At 41.6% G+C, this 18291-nt stretch overlaps 1 protein-coding gene across 1 annotated transcript; it reads left to right on the forward strand.

Moving 5' to 3' along the window:
* Positions 1 to 15581: 15581 nt before the first annotated feature.
* ADM (adrenomedullin) lies at positions 15582 to 18291 on the forward strand. The gene is made up of 4 exons (XM_014051682.2): positions 15582 to 15707; positions 16306 to 16408; positions 16690 to 16845; positions 17305 to 18291. Exons 2-4 carry the CDS (start codon positions 16311 to 16313, stop codon positions 17495 to 17497), a joined length of 447 nt encoding a protein of 148 aa, XP_013907157.2. The 5' UTR covers positions 15582 to 15707; positions 16306 to 16310; the 3' UTR covers positions 17498 to 18291.

Consider the following 18291-nt stretch of genomic DNA (forward strand, 5'->3'; position numbering starts at 1 on the left):
AGAGCAGGAAAAAAACTGCTTAGGAAGTGGCTTCTCAACAGGTGAAATTGTTTTTCCACACTTCAGCGTCATTCTTGGAAGTGAGGCTATCAAAGGTGTACGCCAGTCTGGTGAGGAAAAGAATTAACCCAGAAGAAAGCAATGCAAAATCATTTCCATATTATTGACAAGAAACATGCACTAATGTATCCAGAAAGTCAGCAGAAGATTAGCTTGATTTGAAGGTGACTTTAGCCTCACCTGAAGAAAATAACACAGACGCCTATTCTTTCTTACATAGCATCTTACTATTGATATCCCAATAACTGGTGCTAGTAACTATTTTGCTTTTTAAAAATCCCATATTGGTTTTCAATCAATCAATCAATCAATCAGAACAGAGCTGTGTTGGACAGCTCCAACACAGCTCTGGGGGGTTGGACTAGAAGACCTTGGAGGTCTTCTAGTCCAACCCCCTGCTCAAGCAGGAGACCCTATACCATTTTAGAAATTGTCTAATTTATACCATTAGGAATAATAAACATCCAAATGCCCTCAAATTCTCCTACTTTTACTTCTGAAAAGGTTTACAATGTCTCCTATGCCTCCACCCCTTTATTTTCACCTAAAGCTTTATTTTTATTCTTTTTATTATTATTTTTGGGCTATGCTATTTAATTAATACATTTAAAAGTGTCAGTTCACTGCAAAATATGCCACAATAATATAGTTTCAAGCTTTTTTTCAATCAAACTTTCCTAATGATAGTTTCCATCTTACAACAGGTCTTTAAGGAAGTTCATTGTCTTGAATTTGGATGAAGACATGACTAATAAGGAATCATAGGTAGGTAGGTAGGTAGGTAGGTAGGTAGGTAGGTAGGTAGGTAGGTAGGTAGATAGATAGATAGATAGATAGATAGATAGATAGATAGATAGATAGATAGATAGATAGATAGATAGATGATAGACAGAAAGACAGACAGACAGACAGAAAGATAGAAAGATTTGAAATTTATGAATGGGATTTTATTATCCACTAGACAGAAATAACCATAACTAACAACTCACAGCCTTCCCAAGCATAGAAAAGAAATTTTAAAGATGGGTAGAATTAAGATGTTTGTTTGATGAAAGAAATACAATCATACAGACAAGAAGTCAGTAGACTACAAGGTAAAAAAGTAAGGCAATAAAGATATTAAAAGACAATATAGTCAAGACTCTAGAATAGTAGGTAGAGTTAAAAGTAACATGGCAGAAAAATAAAAACTTTATAGAATTGAAGATCCCTTTTTGGGGGAAATTCCTTAAGAAGACTGTGATGGTCCTTTTTAAGAATGGCTGGATGAAATTATATCATCAACTGGTATGTACTGGGAGTTAAGGACCAGAAGGATTTAAAGGATGAATTCCATAGAGTTGCATTTGGAGGTTATTATTGTTCCTATGTCATTTTCAATTGCAAATGACACAATTGAGCCCAAAATTTCTGTTGCTAAGTGAAATATTTGTTAAGTGAGTTTTGCCCGTTTTACGACCTTTCTTGCCACAGTTATTAAGTGAATCACTGCAGTTCATAAGTTAGTAATCTGGTTGTTAAGGTCATCTGGTTTCCCTATTGACTTTGCTTGTTAGAAGGTCACAAACGGGGATCATATAATCCCAGGACACTACAACGATCATAAATTTGAGTCAGTTGCCAAGTATCTGAATTTTATTCATGGGAATATGGAGATGCTGCAACAATTGCAAAAGGGTCATGTCACTTTTTTCAGCATTGCTGTAACTTTAAACAGTCACTATTGAACTGTTGTAAGTTGTGGACTACTTCTACAAAGCAATTGTGCCTTTGAAGTTTATAGAGATGCATGCAGTGTAAAGAGAACATACAGAACACACTTGTATGTTTACAGAAATTAATGTTTATAAAAAATCTTACAATAAAGGCTTATCATATTCTAATCCCAAATTATCTTCATATTTTTAAGATTTTCAGTTGCATTGTTCTATTTGATATAAGGAACAAGAAATATAGATGCGCATATTCCTTAAAGTATTTTAAAACACCATTCACCGTTGTAGATAACTGGCATTATCTAAAGCAGCAAGTGCCAACCTTTGCAGCTTGGGGGCCCAGCTGTGGGGGGAGAGAGGGGAACCGGGCCCGTGCTATCAGCTGGCCAAGCACGCATACAGATCCATTTGCATGAGAGCGTCACGAGAGCACACTGCTCATACGGTGTTGTGGCTTGTCAGCTGCCGGCCCCTCTAGCAGCCAAATCAGGAGGAAGAGGCATGGGAGTCAGGGTCAGCATCAAGGTAACCTGAGAGCTCCAAGGAGGAAGACGGAATGGAGCTGTAAGAGAGAGAGAGAGACAGACAGAGACAGAGACTGGGCTGTCCATCAGCCCTCAGATGAAGAGTCAACAGCCTCCAGGTTTCAAGATGGCTGATGAGGAGGAGGAATACCTGGGTCCAGTGCATGTGCAGAAGGCAGAGGAGGGGAAAGCAGTGGAAATCTGTGGGCCGATCCTTGGGACGAAAGAGTCACCGCTGCTAGCGAAGCCCCACCCTAGCTCTGGGGATAAAAAGCAGGGGGCAGAGATGAATAGATGTGGCAGACGACAATTCATCTCCCTACCAGAGAGACTTATTAGCCTGCATTGAGAGAGAAACTTTTTGCCAGGGCTGCTGGTGCTCCTAATATAGGAATCATTGATTTATATAAAGAGGGTTTTTTGTGTTTGGGGAGCTGGGTCATAACATGCCAGCCTGCTTTCAAATAGGACACGGCCAAGGGGTTGGGAACATGACCGAAACTAACCAGAATAAACCAAACTGAAAGTATTTAAAATAGTTTAAATAGCAATAGCTGTAGCACTTAAGCACTGATATACTGCTCCATAGGGCTTTATAGTACTTTTTGGGCGGTTTACAGTGTCAGCATATTGCCCCCAAATATTTTGGGTCCTCATTTTACTGACCTCTTAAGGATGGAAGGTTCAGTCAACCTTGAGACAGTCAAGATCGAGCTCTAGGCTGCGGACAGAGTTAGCTCGCAATACTGCATTCTAACCAGTGCACCACCATGGACTTTCATAGAAAAGCAAGCAGTATTTAGAGTATCTAGGTAAAACTCAGATCTTTTCATCTTGGGTTTAAAGATTTGTACTGACATTTGTAATGTGTCTATGGTATGTCACAGTGCCAATACATATATTGTATACATTAGTTGAAATTACAAATGACTACTCCCATGAATTAAAGTTTTACAAAACTTTGTGGAAACACACTTATACAAGATCTCGAAATAATATTTATATGGATGTGTCTGGAACATACTCATTTTTTAAATCAGATCATTATGAACTTAGAACTATTAATACAAAAGTACTGATTTTGCCTAATGTAATCTTTGGAAGGCATATATTTATAAGTGTTTATAATATGTGTGCATCATTGCAATCTGTTTTTGCCTACAGATAGTAAAAAAAAGAAGAGGAGGTTTTTCCAGCCATGTGATTTATTTATTTTTATGGGGTTTAAGGGCTAAAAATTTTTTAGTGGGGAACTTAAAGACTCTAAGTTCAACAATTACCACAGAGCAATCTGTAATTATCATTTGGTTGAAACAGAAAGGATTGAGTAACACAAATTACAAATTATACAATACAGTTTCCCAGCAAAGAAGACAATGAACATTTTCTCCTCCGTTAAAATGTGGGCACTATGTGGGAATTTTTTCCCCAAACTGGCATAGCAAGGACACACTGTAATAGAATGGAAAATGCAAGTGGCACTTAAGTAGGTAATGCATATTTATCACATTTAGCATCTGACCATGTCAGGCGGAATGGGAGAGTAAAGATTTAGCAAGGTCAAATGGCTCATAATAAAGTCCTTCATTTAATACATCTATGGAATGTACCAAAACCTATGCAATTTACCAACTTCCTATTATTTTTCAGAAGATGAAATATCTTTTCAACTCAAAACTAGCAGGATACAACTAATATTAGACCTTTTAACAGCCTTGTAAAGAACACATTGTTGGTATTTTGCATCTACATTCCTTTACAGTAGTTATGTATACCCAGTTTCACATTTTCAACTCACTGGAAAAAATGGCACCATTCTGACTACAGGAATAAAATAAAATTTGCTTCAGTTGTCTTAGCAAGAAACGCATTGCTTTGAAAATAAACTTCACTTCTGAATAGAATATATGTCCCTGAACATAGATACATGATAAAATAGCATTAATAACCACATTATGCCTGGCTGAAAAACTGATCACATCCCATTCATCATCATCTCCTTACTTATCAATCTATGGATTTGGAATTCTGGTCTTTATGGTCTTGGACTTCAGACCTGCAGTTCCATACTGGCTGCAGCAACAGGAAGAATTAACATTTTCCTTGCTTTTCTCTTCCTTACCTGCTCCCCACGATCCCAGCTCCAGAAACGTCCTCTTTTTCTCCTTTCTTATAGTCAACTATCTTAGTGATATTGTTTATATTCACTTGTTCAGTCACTAAGTAATGTCTGACTCTTCACAATTGCAATCCCATGGACCGGGGTAGGTTGCTGTGAGCATTACTGTCAGTTCGGTGCACACAGAAATTTTGTGCGCACTCCATGCACGTGCACATTTGCACATAAAAAGGTATGTGCATGAGCAAAATGTTAATTTTTTTAAAAAAAATTACATTTGTGCAATGAAAATTGTTCTGTTCATGCATAGAACCAAAAATCAAGATGGTGCCGCTGTAGGAAAACCGGGTCAGGGGTGTGGCAGGCTGGCGGTTCCAGAGACCCAGGCCGCCAAACCACAACCAGCTTGGCTGAACCAGTCTGAACCAGTAGGAACCCACCACTGCCATGGACCATAACATCCCAAACTCCCCAATCTTCCACTATCTCCCAGTTTGCTCAAATTCATGTTCATTGCATCAATGACACTCTAACCATCTCATCCTCTGCCATCGCCTTCTCCTTTTGCCTTCAATCTTTCAGAACACTGAGGTTTTTTCCAATGAGTTCTCTCTTTTGTTACATGACCAAAGTTCTTGAGCTTCATTTACATTCATACATCATGATAAACAAGAGTTTTAAAATCCTGTATGCTTTTTACTAAGCTATAACTTTTAGCTTTTTTACCCAATGAACCCAACCAAAAATGAACAAATCATGTTTTAGCCAAGGCTTCTATGGGCATGAGAGGACAAAAATTCTCAGTTATTTTTAGATACCACAATGACCATTCCCCAGAAGTAATTATTTCCTGGGTCTTGACCAAACAAAGTGATACTGAACCCAGAAAAAATGGAAATTATATTGGTAAAAATTCCAGTTCTCCACATTTCAGCAGAATTTGAAAAAGTAGGATTTTTTCAAAAAATAGGACTTCTTTCATAAGTTCACTATTCGTTTTTAAAAGAAACATGTTTAAAAGAAACTAAACATGTACTAAACTAGTATTGGAAGTTACATCCAATGGTTTTTGTTCATTGATATCATAAAAATTAGTAAACTCCTCCTCTCTCTTGATGTACCCCCAGCCCAGGGGTGAAATCAACTTACCTTCACTACGCAAATGTGTGTGCACCCACCGGCTGAATTGCACCACTGCCCCAGCCCCACACTCTCTCTGTAGAGCTGGCAAATCCTCTGGTTCTAATTTGAAGACTATGGCAGGGAGAGTAGTGGTTAGTGTTAATAAGGCATCTCTTTAAGAGAGTTTGACAATGCCCATTGATCAAAATACAAAATCTGTCAAGAACTAAACAGTGTCTCATAATTCTTAGCTCAGCTGAAAAATATTACCCCATTTTTTAAAAAAAAATTAATTTAAGGGAATCCAAAATATGCTCCTCTTTCCTTTTATCTCCATGAGGTTTAAGAAAGAACTTTTATTTATAACGTTCTTCTTACTCCTCTCCTCTATTGACCAACAAATGCTGTTGCCATCCCAATAAACTTTCAAATTAACTCATAAAATTTACGAAATGTTTGGTGGCTGATTGTGGAGAAAGCATTTTCTTCCGTATAAGTAAAAACAAAACAATATTTTGTATTAAGAATTACATAGTTAACACCAGTCATGTATTTGATACTCTATTTGAGCTACTCCACCTCCTTTTAGCAATAATATAGTAATTTTATTTTTATGTTTGTTTATTAAATTTATTGGCTGCCCATCTTACCACATGTTAACTTTTATATATCCATCTGGTGACGTCATTGTATTGAGGCATTGTTTTAGTTCTTTGAAGTCAGTGCTAGCTATGAAGAAATTGCTGGAAGAATGGTGGGATAGAATTTGTTAAGTCAGTCTCCTGTTTTATTTTGGTTTCCTAAGCCTTACAAGCCAACTATATTTCCTTCTTTCATTTTTCTAACTTTGTCATCAATGACAAGCAGCACATCTTCCTTGCATGTTCTATCGATTTCATATTGAATTTGATCACAGTAGTCATCAATCTCCTTTTTTTCTGTATCAATTGTTGAAGCACAGATTTACCAATCATCGTATTAAAAGAGTTTTCCATCCAGTCTAACTCGTATTATTTTGGTGACTGATTTCTCTGCAGCCAAGCACTGTACTCAATAGTAAGAATTACAATGACAAGTTTTAGTTTTCCTCTGAGCTACTTCTGCATCATTTGTGTGATAAATGTATGTAAACCAGTAATTTAGTCTGAATGGTTAGACTGTTAGCGTACTTTAGGCGGTAAGAAAGATTAGATTGGTGAAGATATGCAAGGAATAATTTTTTAGGCAAAAGGGACTGAACATCTTTTCAAGTCTTGTGTCTTTTCAAGTCCAGACCCACAAAATAACATTTTGAAATGTTAAATGCTAACACTAATCCTTAATTCTCTAGAGTATAAAAAGAAGGATAATGTACAGAACAATCAGACTTATAAGATTCTTTTGTTATAATTAATTTTATTCAGAATAGATTTAGCTTTACCCAGAGTTAATTTCCTGACCTGGTCTACCTAATGAAGATGACACCTACTAAGGTTCTATGGACACTTAAATATTTTGATTGGGCATGCATGACCAACAGCATATATATATATATAAAATTTATGGGGTTTTTTTTTATTAACCCAATTTTCTTTGTTGGCACAACTATACAGAACTATGAAAAAATCATTTTAATATACAGTAGTTGTCCCAACAGAAGAGGACTATAATATACTTAGCTTACATGATTCAGTGTGCAGTGTGCAGTGTGCAATCCAAATAGTACAAAGGCTTATAATGGCACAGCAAAAAAAGAGGAAACGGTAACTATCAGAAAACCTCTACACAGCCTGGGATATAACAGGTAGCTAAAATGACAATATCATCTTTAAAGTTTATTGAGGTAATAGAAATATGGTTTCCTACTGCCTTTTTCTAAAATATTTTTAATCTACCAATGTAGCTTAACACTTCATAAGCATTAACCATGTCCAACCTCTGCTTAGCTTTTCTAAGGTCAGCCAAGGTTGGCTAAATAGGGTTGCACACAACACACAGTGACTTGGACCAATTACATCTATGTATGCTTACTTTCAAGTCCTGTTTGATATATTAGTATTTAATATGGAGCCGAGATCCAGTTTGATGTAATGGTTAAGGCATCAGGCTAGAAACTAGGAGAACATGAGTCCTCGTCCCACTTTGGGCACAAAGCCAGTTGAGGGATGTTGGGCCAGTTGGTTCCTTTTAGTCTTTGGCAGGAGACAATGGAAATCACTTCTAAAAAACCTTGTCAAGGAAACTTCAGGGACTTTTGCCAGCCAGTTCTGAGAACTGGACATGATTGAATGAGGAAAAAAATGGAACTAGGTCGTTCTAGATGCTGGTTAAAATTCTGGTAGAGGTTGGGGGTTCGCAAGCATTTGCGAGAATCTCTAGCTAAGATTCTGTGCAGTTCAGAGAACCCCCAAATCCCACTGCTGGCTGGCTTCATCCATGCGGCCCATTTTGGATGCAGATAAGTGCATAGTGCAAGCAGAGGCTTGGGGAAGACAAAAACGGGCCTCCTGGAAGTTCAGGAAGGCCAGAAATGGGCCCATTTCTGGCCTCCACAGGGCCTCCAGAGCCTGGGGAAGCTGTTTTCACCCCCCCTGAGGTTCAAGAGCCCCAGGAGGGCAAAAATGCCCCCCCCTGTGGTGCAGGAGGCTGACTAGGCCACACCCACCATGGTCACACCCACCCAGTAATCGGGCAGAGAACCCCTCGCTAAAATGTTTGAAGCCCACCCTTGCACAGCTCCAACACACCAGGGGATACTATCAGGTTAGGAATTCCATTCATTAATTCCATTGGGTATCTTTGGATCAATCATCAATTTGAAGCAGAAACTACTTCACAAAATAATTGTGACTGTAAGAAGGCAGAATCATATGCACTGCCCTGTACATCTTTGAATAAGGCTGCGTAGAAATGTAAAATAGCAAATGTTAATTGTTGTTTTGATTTTTAATATAGTTAAAAGAAATTAGGATTAGGATTTATTTCATTTATATGCCGCCCTTTTCCCCGAAGGGGACTCAGGGCGGCTCACAACTCGGTCAAGGAAAGGAGGTACAAACAGGGGATAAAAAGACAAACAAACAATACACAATTTAAAACACACAACAACCATACCATTCGAGAAGAGGGGCAGAAGCTCTTTAGCCCCAGGCCTGCCGGAATAGCCAGGTTTTAAGGGCTTTGCGGAAGGCCTGGAGGGTGGTGAGGGTTTGAATCTCCACGGGGAGTTCGTTCCAGAGGGTCGGAGCAGCCACAGAGAAGGCTCTCCTCCGGGTAGTCGCCAGTCGGCATTGGCCGGCAGATGGAATTCGGAGGAGGCCTAATCTGTGGGATCTGATCGGTCTATTGGAGGTGATTGGCAGCAGGCGGTCTCTCAAGTACCCAGGTCCAATACCATGAAGGGCTTTATAAGTGACGACTAGCGCCTTGAAGAGTATCCGAAGACCCATAGGCAGCCAGTGCAGCTCGCGGAGGATAGGTGTTACGTGGGTGAACCGAGGTGCACCCACGATCACTCGCGCGGCTGCATTCTGGACAAGCTGAAGTCTCCGAATGCTCTTCAAGGGCTGCCCCATGTAGAGCACGTTGCAGTAGTCCAGTCTAGAGGTCACAAGGGCAGATAACCGATGGTTAAAACATCCTCTTAAAAAGGGGGTATTCCTGGACAGAGAATTCTAACTTTATCTACTTGACAATATCATTTCTCTTCCTTTTATCCCTACGTGTGATGTGGCACACCTGCCCACACCCACATTAAGTGTAGTTTCTGGTAAGCAAACAATTGCTTTCCTCTGATGTAAAGCAAACCAACACTGCTTTGTCATAAAAGTTAATTAAGGTTTTATAATCCTGCACTTTTACAAGCTGATCAATGTTCCACCAGAGGCAGAAATGTCACGTTGTCTCACCTACCTTTCCTGCTTATTTCCTTCTTTTCCCACTTTCCCCACATTTTAGATTGTACAAAAATACCAACTAAAGTCTAAGTCCAGAATAAACATTCAGAAATGGGAAAAGTGTAGCAGTTATAGTTCCAAATTAAGTTAAATTTAAAATATCTGAAATCTGCCAAGTGTGTTCTGCTGGATGCACTGAAAATAGCATCAATAATTTGTACAATTCTTTAATTTATCTGGATAGTTCCTATTTATTGGAAACAGTGGGGATATTTCATTATAGTTTCGGTCCAGAAATTCATAGGTACTTTCCTGGATTTAGAGGAACATACTTCTTAACGGGAAGTTGGGGGTTTCCCCTTAAAAACTGCAAATATTCTGCTTCTGTAAGAATCGAATCTACATCTGCCTAGTTACAATAATACTAGAGTGCCTGATACTGCCAGGGATTTTCTCACTGGAAGTAACATTTATCTTGTTCAGTCACAAAGTGCATCTTCAAACTAAGGATTAGCTATTTTTCCATCTAATCATTGGAGTCCTCAAATGGAGACCGCCTGCTGCCAATTACCTCCACTAGACCGATTAGATCCCACAGATTAGGCCTCCTCCGAATTCCATCCGCCAGCCAGTGTCGACTGGCGACTACTTGGAGGAGAGCCTTCTCTGTGGCTGCTCCGACCCTCTGGAACGAACTCCCCGTGGAGATTCAAACCCTCACCACCCTCCAGGCCTTCCGCAAAGCCCTTAAAACCTGGCTGTTCCAACAGGCCTGGGGCTAAAGAACTGTTGCCCCCGTCTCGAATTGGTATGACTGTTGTGTTTTAATCATGCATTGTTTTTTTTATGTCGTTTTAAATTCTTGTTTGTATCCCCCTTCCCTGGTTGAGTTGTGAGCCGCCCTGAGTCCCCTTTGGGGAACTGGTCATCCTTTTCTTCTCTTTCCTTCCAGCATTAGAGTCCTTTCCAGAGACCGAAATCTTTGCATAATGTGTTCAATAGACCCTGATCATTTGTGCTTCAAGTGAGAACTCTGGGTTATGATCCTTCGATTTATTCTCTTGATTGTCCACAGTATTCTCGTAAGTCTTCTCCAATACCAAAGTTCAAAGGTATCAATATTCTTCCTAATCTGCTTCCTGGAAGTCCAACTTTTACATCCATAGAGCATCACAGCCTTTGTGTCACACATGGTTTGTACAATTCTGTTCTTTGTATATACATATATTACAGTGTTTGATTCTGTTTTCCACTCTACCAAGTGCTGGTCTGCATGTATCTCTTCATTGCTGGTTTCTTTACTGTTCATAGTTGATCCTAAAAAGAGGAAGCTATCTACCCCTTTGGTATCTTCTTTGTCAACTGGCTAGTTGTTCTAACCCTAGCCCTAACACACACATACTTTTTTTGCATGTCTTGTTCTTCTTTGGTTTTCTTTATGTTTAATTTTAGCTCCATTTTTCACTGGGCTTCTTGATTTTTATTACTATAGCTTGTGGCTCCTTTGCATTGTTGGCAATTGGGACAGTGTTATCAGCATAACATGTTATTGATGTTTCTTCCTCCAATTTTAAAACCATTCTCATCTTCTTCCAATCCAGCTTCTCTGAATATATATTGAGGTTGAACAAATACAAGTTGAGGAGCTTGTCTCATTCCTTTGCCAACCTGGAGCAATCTGTTTCACCCATAGTCTGACCATATTGTGGCTTCCTGACTTATGTTGGTTTCCCATGAGAACAATGAGATGTTCTGAGGTTCCATTTTTTCTGAACATTTTCCATAGCTTGACATGATTAAGATAATTGAAGGCCTTTCTATAATCAATATCAAGTATATATTTGCCATTTCTTTTTCCATTTGAGCTCTAAACTGTGTTGGATTACTCTAAGCGTTATTTTTCTAACATGAAATGAAGACTATTATACAATATTTGCACATTCTGTTAAATCTTTTTTTCAAGGTAGAGTGATCTCTTCCAATCCAATGTCCACTGTTCCTGTTTCATTTTGGTTTTCCTAGCAATACAAGGCAACTACAACTTCTTTCATTTTTCTAACTTTGGCATTCCACTCACCAATGACAAGCAGTACATCTTGCTCGTATGTTCTGTCAATTTGAATATGATTATTTATTTATTTAGTGTATGGCATCTATAGAAGCCATGAAATCATTGATATACAAATTTAGTTTAAATAAAGTGTTAGCATATGCAATTCTATGGCTCCACATGATTGTGATATTATTAGAGTTTATCTTAATTTGATATTTGTCTGTCTGTCTGTCTGTCTGTCTGTATGTATATGTATATGTAAAATAAAATTGCAAAGGGATAGATGCTATAATTCAATATCTAAGGAAGCTAACCATCTGTTTCTGATTTGGCTGCGCCAATATCATGCCAAGTGCCTTGAAATTTCCTGAGAAGACATTCTTGAACCTTATGTGTTAATTTTGTTTCAGAGCATCACAGTCACATTATGGGCTCTCAGCCATTCCCTACTTAAAAGAACTTTGTCTTAGTTTCTGGCATGGCCTGTCCCAATTCTATTCTGGTGATGCCATCTTTCAGGGCAACAGCATTCCTGGAAGTGGTTTTATTAGATAGGTGTGGTTTGTTTGGTTGTGATGATTAAAGGTCACTCATCCTAATTGCCATTCTTCATCTAGATCCTAAGACTGTGGTATGTTATCCCAAATTGGTTTTCTAGACTTGAATTTGATCGAATAAGTTATCAGTCTCCACTTCTTTTGTATCAGTGATTAGAGCACAAATTTGATCATCATATTAAAGAGATTTCCATGTGGTCTGATATTATTTGTTCACTTTTTTTATTATATTCTTCCTAATTGTAAAAGCTGTTCGGTGTTTTTTTTCCAAGTCCTAAGTAATAAATGGTGGTATCTTCTGGTTGGAAGTATCCAGTCCATCTCAATTAGCAATGTCAATTATCAGTTCGTTTCATCTTTCACTACATTGAGTGTTCCCATGCTCATGCTTCTTACATCCAGTGTTCCTATTGTGATTCTATTTTTGCAGCTTTGTTTTTCTTTTTCTGTACAGCACAATCAGTAACCAGACATCCTAAACACTTTAATCTGGCCATGTCATAAACAGCACTGGTACTCTGGAGGAACCACAGTTCTTCCTCAGTAGAATATTTATTTATATCCTATATTGATTTTATAAATAACTCAAGGCACCCACAATACTCCTTCATATTGCTTTCCTCACAATAAGAATCTTGTGAAGTGGGTTGGGCTGGGAAAGAGTGACTGGCCAAAGTCCCTGCCATCTTTCATGCATAAGGCAAGCCTAGAACTCATAGTCTCGTAGCTTCCGACCTAGTGCCTACTAGACCAGACCTGGGCATTTTATAGCCTGTGGGTCATATCGAACCCTGTCTGGTCCAGTGTGGTATCAGTGCATCGTCAGGAGAGGGGAGGCATGGGGGCCATTAACATCAGTTCCAGTTTCTCATGTGGTCCCTTGAAAAAATTAATTGCCCATCCCGGCCTCCACTAGACCAAACTGGTGCTCATTGATGTTGAGTCCTCTCCAGTCTAAGGGCACCATCATCTGGCACGATATCATCCATCATTTTATAGCTTCAAAAGGTAGTCCTCAACGCACAACCACAATTGAGCCCAAAATGCATGTTGCTAAGCAAGACATTTGTTAAGTGAGTTTTACCCTATTTTACAATCCTTCTTGCCAGTTGTTGAATGAATCGTTGCAATTGTTAAATTAGCAACACGCTTGTTAAGTGAGTCTGGTTTAGCCATTGTCTTTGCTGTCAGGTCGCAAAAGATGATCCCATGATCCCAGGACACTGCAACTATCATAAATACGAGTCAGTTGCCAAGCATCTGAATTTTGATCATGTGACCATGGAGATGCTGCAACAGCAGAGTGGAAAATGGTCACTTTTTTGGTGATGTTGTAACTTTGAATAATAATTAAATGAAGTGTTGTAAGTTGACAACTATCTGTATTCATATGGTTTCCTTAATCAAAATTAGGTTTCCCACTGTCTTCTCCCACACAGTATAAGGCGGTGCCCTTGCCATTGTCAGTAAAGTAATTGCCTGCCTCTGGCATCTTCCTACATCACTGCAGCCCAATATAGATGTCTGCTTGCTTTAGCTGGGCAGTGGGAATGACCTTCTCGCCTGGGGTGACCCTGCTGGGAATATATATTCATGGCATACACTCCTGAGGTTATTCGGTCATTCCACTCTGGAACATATATACACACCCAATTGAAGCAGCACAGCAGGATTTGGGGAGGGACAAATCTGTGTAGGTGCTCTCTCTCTCCTCCTCTATAGTGTGTGTGTGTATCTAATATACCTGTGTGTCCGTACATACCTACATGGTGTGTGTGTGTGTGTGTGTGTGTGTGTGTAGGTGTGTGTATGTATGTACACGCTCAAAAGCTGCTTCCCTAGAACCAGCCTCAGCCCTGAAAACTTCAGACTGCAGTTAATAGAAAACCCTGCTTGAAATTTTGCAATGCGGTCACCTCTCCCAGGCTTGACTGACGCCGGCAGACAGGCAAGAATGATTTAACCTCTACTGAATAAACTACCTTCTGCTGCGTTGGGCCAGCAAAACAATCCCTAGAGAACAACCCCCTTACAAACTCCAATGATCCGATCCGGGCAATCTCTTAAGCTCCAAGTAAAGGCACTTCATTTGAGTAGTTTTGCAAATTCCCAGAACTGGGGGAGGGGGGGGAGAGGATTGATTCAGTTTGGGGCAAGCAAAAGTAACCCCTACAGGAGGAACCCAGATTCCTAAATCGGCGAGCGGTAAGCAGATACCGTGCGAGCGTATTCCTGCGGCTGCAGGATTTCTTCCCGAAGGCTGCTGTCAATGGGACGCCCTCCCTTTTCTGCCCGAGTCACCCACTCGGCAGTCAAGGCAACCTTGGGTCTTTCCTCGCGCCTGCAAACCTCGGTTCCCGGCGTCAAATCGGCAACCGGCTCTTCTCTCGGCGCGCGGCTATTTTTTTCGCAGCCAGCCCAAGAGCGATCTCCAGAGAGAGAAAAAAAGTCCCCGGGAATTTTAAATCTATCTTCGGTTCTTTTTCTTTGCAAAAGTCCTGGAAAACGGGGGATGGGTGGAGGGAGGGAAGGACGGGAGCCAGATAGAAGCCGCCGGCTCTTCTGATTTGCATAGCTTTGCACGTTCCCAGGAGGAGAGCCAGCTGGCGGAGAGGCTGCTCCGGCAGGCTACGTGTGCGAAAGAACGTAAGCTGGCGGCTGGAAAAGAGATCCCGCCGGGCGGGCGAAGGAGGTGCAGAGATAGCGGTTAAAAGGAAAGCTCACATGCAGCTGAGTAATGCGCTCTGGATTCCTCGCGGTGCATCAACTGCCCAGCACAAATAAATTGGTCCACGGTTTTTTTCCCTACATGCACACATATACATACGCTCACACCCATGTGCGCCTACACGCGCACGTACACACCCAGCCCTTCTTATTTTTCCCTTTTTTCAATTCCCAAGCTTTTAAGGTTTGTTGCAACAACTGCTGCGCGCCCTTCACGGTTGCGCGAGGTTTTCCCTTGAAATGGGGTTTGGGCTTTTTTTTTTTTTTTGCTAAACATCCTTTTCTCCTTTTGGCGTGAAGGCGCAGGCAGGAAGAAATGTAACCCCATCCAAGGAGCGCTTTGCCCACAATCAACCCACTTTTGAGTACATCGGGTTGATAAGCAAATGCCACTCCCCGCAATATTTTCCAAATGAGAGGGACCCTGCTAGCTGCAGAGGGAAGAGTGGTTAGCGGTCCCCGGGTCGTTAGAATCCTGATTCCCAGGTCCTGGAGGGCCCGCGGCGGAAAAATAAGCCCGGCCGCTTTTCCAGGAGCCAAATCGTCTTTAAAAAAAAGAATCTGATCTGAATCTGATCTTCCCGGACCAGATTTACCTATATAGTTAAAGTTAGGAAGGCTCTCCTTAGGAGGTAAGCCCTGGAAGTTTCCTGACTTTCCTCAGGTCCATTAGATCTAATTTCAAATAGAGTTAAATAAAAATACTCCCTATTTTTCAACAGCCTGCCCCCCCTCCCCCTGTGACCTTAGTAAATAGCCCCGCCCCTTCCCCCCCTTTTCCTCCTGCTGCTCTATAAAAAGGGCGAGCGGAGCGTGGAGGAGAGACAGTGGTAACTTCAGTGGCGCAAGCGAGGTAGACGCGGAGCCGAGCAGCTGTCGGGGTTATATTTTTTTCCCGCATTTATCTTACAGGAGGATTTGTGGGAACCCTCGGTTGGATTATCCTCGTTATCAGGTCTGCATTTTCTTCTTCTGAAGTGGGAAGTTTAAGGCGCGGGCGGGGGGGGGGAGCGAGGGAAAATAAAGGAGAAAGGGAGTCCTTCAACTGGAGCGCGTATGCACCGTGTGTAGCGCGGATTGTCAGGTGGCGGCGGCGGGTCTGAAAACGGGCGAGAGACGCTTGCTCCAGAGGCTGCCGGTCCTTAGAATCGGGGCTTCTTTTAGAAGTTCAAGGGAGGAGGCGAGCCTAAAAGTAGCGATGGACAGAATTCACTTGCCTTGTGCAAAAGTGGGAGAGGGAAAAAGCAGAGATAGGAGGCAACAGGAGCCTGTCTTTAAAATGCTTTTACCTGGGGGGGTTGGGAGGGGGGGTGGCTTTAACCTTAGCCTTTCTAAGCAAACGGAAAGTGTGTCAGATGGGAGCCCTTGGACGCTGGGTATTGATCTTGCTGTAATGAATGATTAAGCAGACTCTTAGCATTGCCTGGAAAGGTCCTCACTCACTTAGGAATGGGGAGAATGAGAGAAGACAGAGAAGGAGAAGAGGAGGGAGCTGCCAAGAAACTCTTGGAGAAGATCAGTCTTGTGTTGACCCTTTGCCCTTCTCTCCACAGACAAGATGAAAGCTCTTTCGCTTACCCTTCTCTACCTGGGTTCGGTGTTGTTCTTCGGAGTAGACGCAACCAAGCTGGATATTGCATCAAACTTCAAAAGGAAGTAAGTAGGCACCAACAGCACTTAGAATTGCGGTTAAGACTGGTGATCGAGAAAGACAGTCTTCCTATGGGATCTTCTTACCACCGCTGTTGTTTCCAAGTTTGGGGGGGTCTTTGAAGAAGAACTCTGGGTCCCCCTTTGGCACCTCTTATTCCTCCTGCCAAAGGCAGACTGTCCTTCAACGGATCACTCCTTTCTCAAAGGAAGGGCAACTCGCTAGTTCTATACCACCAACATAACTCAGCATTGATCGCTTTTTCCTCTTTTTCCTCATTATCCAGGTGGATCACAAAGTTGATGAGCCGAACCAGGCGGGACCTGCCAGCTCAGGTGGCTGCTGAAAGCTTGCATTGGAACCTGCCAAAGCAAGTGGCTGATCCAAGGGTGCCTTCTTTCATCCGCACCCAGGATGTGAAAGACATCCTGCAGCAGCCCAGGTAATTAACTCTTCTCACCTGAATGTTGTGACTCTCAGAACATTTGCAGGCAAAGGAGGGTGGGGGAATGGAAGGATGGGAGGTTTGAGCAAGAAAAGGAAAGAGCAAGAAAGGAGCCAGAGTTGGACAGAGAGCAAGGGAGGCACACACACTCCCCTTAGAGATGCCTCCCCATGATAGTTGAAAGTGGGCTCCTTGGCACGTTGCGGTGAACTCTGTTAAGAAGATAAATGTCAGGTCTGCAGGTGCCAAAAGGAGATCAAAGTGCCTAAAGCTGAGGGGGTGTTCATTCCCCAAAGGACTCAAAACTGGACTCTTTGGGTAAAGAACCCTTCTTGGTTTGTTGCAGCTCTGCTCTGCACCTTGGTTACTTCCCTGGGTTCTTGCCGGGGATTTGCGGATTCTCTGTCATCCTTCACTCACAACTTCTTGTATCACTTTCCTTTTCCTCCATCTCAGCCTGGAGAGCAGACGCATCCGTGCGAAGAGAGAACCGGCTTGCAAGTTGTCGACATGTGTCACTCAGGACTTAGTCAAGCGGCTCAACCAGTGGACTGACAGTTCCAAGGACCTCTCTGCTCCTCCCAGGAAGCTCACCATCTCGGGCTACGGGCGCAGGCGGCGTTCTTTTGCTTTCTTCGTCCAAGGGTAGGAGTTCACGGCCAGTTTGATTGAGTCGGAGTCCACTTTGATGCAAATCTATGTGCTCCCAACCTTGGAGAGGATCAAAAGAGTTGCTGCAGCCCCCTGATGGCGAAAAGGGGGAACGGGCATATGCCCTCCAAGGACTCAGGCTTTAGGCTACGGCAGGAACAGGTGACCAAACTTTACACCCCTCCCTAAGTATCTTGTGGAATAAAGACTGGATGGAAGCTACAGAAGGCACTCTTTCGTCAAGTTTTGGTGGTGATGGTGCTGCTGGTGGCTGGCTCTTCTCTACTTCGGGGTGACTGCCCTCCCTTTCTTCCCCACATGGCATGGAATTGGCAGGCCCTTCTCTCAGGAGGGGCGTCTTGATACTTGAATGATCCGGCCTGGCAAAGTGCAATGGACTATACAATGTGTGTGAGGTTATTTCTGCCTGTAATCAAATAAGGATGAGTGAGCGAGTGATTGCCGATGAGAGAAATCGATCCTATTTAAACAAGTGGTGTTCTGTTCTTGTATTCTTTTTAATGACAGAGATATTTTTATATTATATGTATAGACATAGATTATATTGCTTATGGGCATTATTTTTTTAATTCCCAAAAATTTCGTTTCCAACTTTTAGGATTTCATTGGTGGGATCGCCCGCTATAAAACAGTTTTAGGGGAGGAAAAGTGCTTTTTTTTTAGAATTGGCAAGATGCGTTAAATTTCACAATGAAGAACTCTTTAAAATATTTCACATCCACAATGTTTAACCTAAGCATCTTTCCTCTAAATTAACCCCTCTTGCATTTT

The sequence above is a fragment of the Thamnophis sirtalis genome, unplaced genomic scaffold, assembly GCF_051295495.1.
Source record: "Thamnophis sirtalis isolate CommonGarterSnake01/CBP01778 unplaced genomic scaffold, rThaSir2_p1.2 scaffold_1, whole genome shotgun sequence".
NCBI classification, from domain to species: Eukaryota; Metazoa; Chordata; class Lepidosauria; order Squamata; family Natricidae; genus Thamnophis; species Thamnophis sirtalis.

What these genes read in the sequence shown, in the direction of transcription:
- ADM (XM_014051682.2), top strand. Translation starts at nt 16,311, where the DNA reads ATGAAAGCTCTTTCGCTTACCCTTCTCTACCTGGGTTCGGTGTTGTTC. An exon ending in GCATCAAACTTCAAAAGGAA is followed by an intron (nt 16,409 to 16,689) that starts GTAAGTAGGCAC and finishes CTCATTATCCAG; the next exon opens with GTGGATCACAAAGTTGATGA. An exon ending in GACATCCTGCAGCAGCCCAG is followed by an intron (nt 16,846 to 17,304) that starts GTAATTAACTCT and finishes CCTCCATCTCAG; the next exon opens with CCTGGAGAGCAGACGCATCC.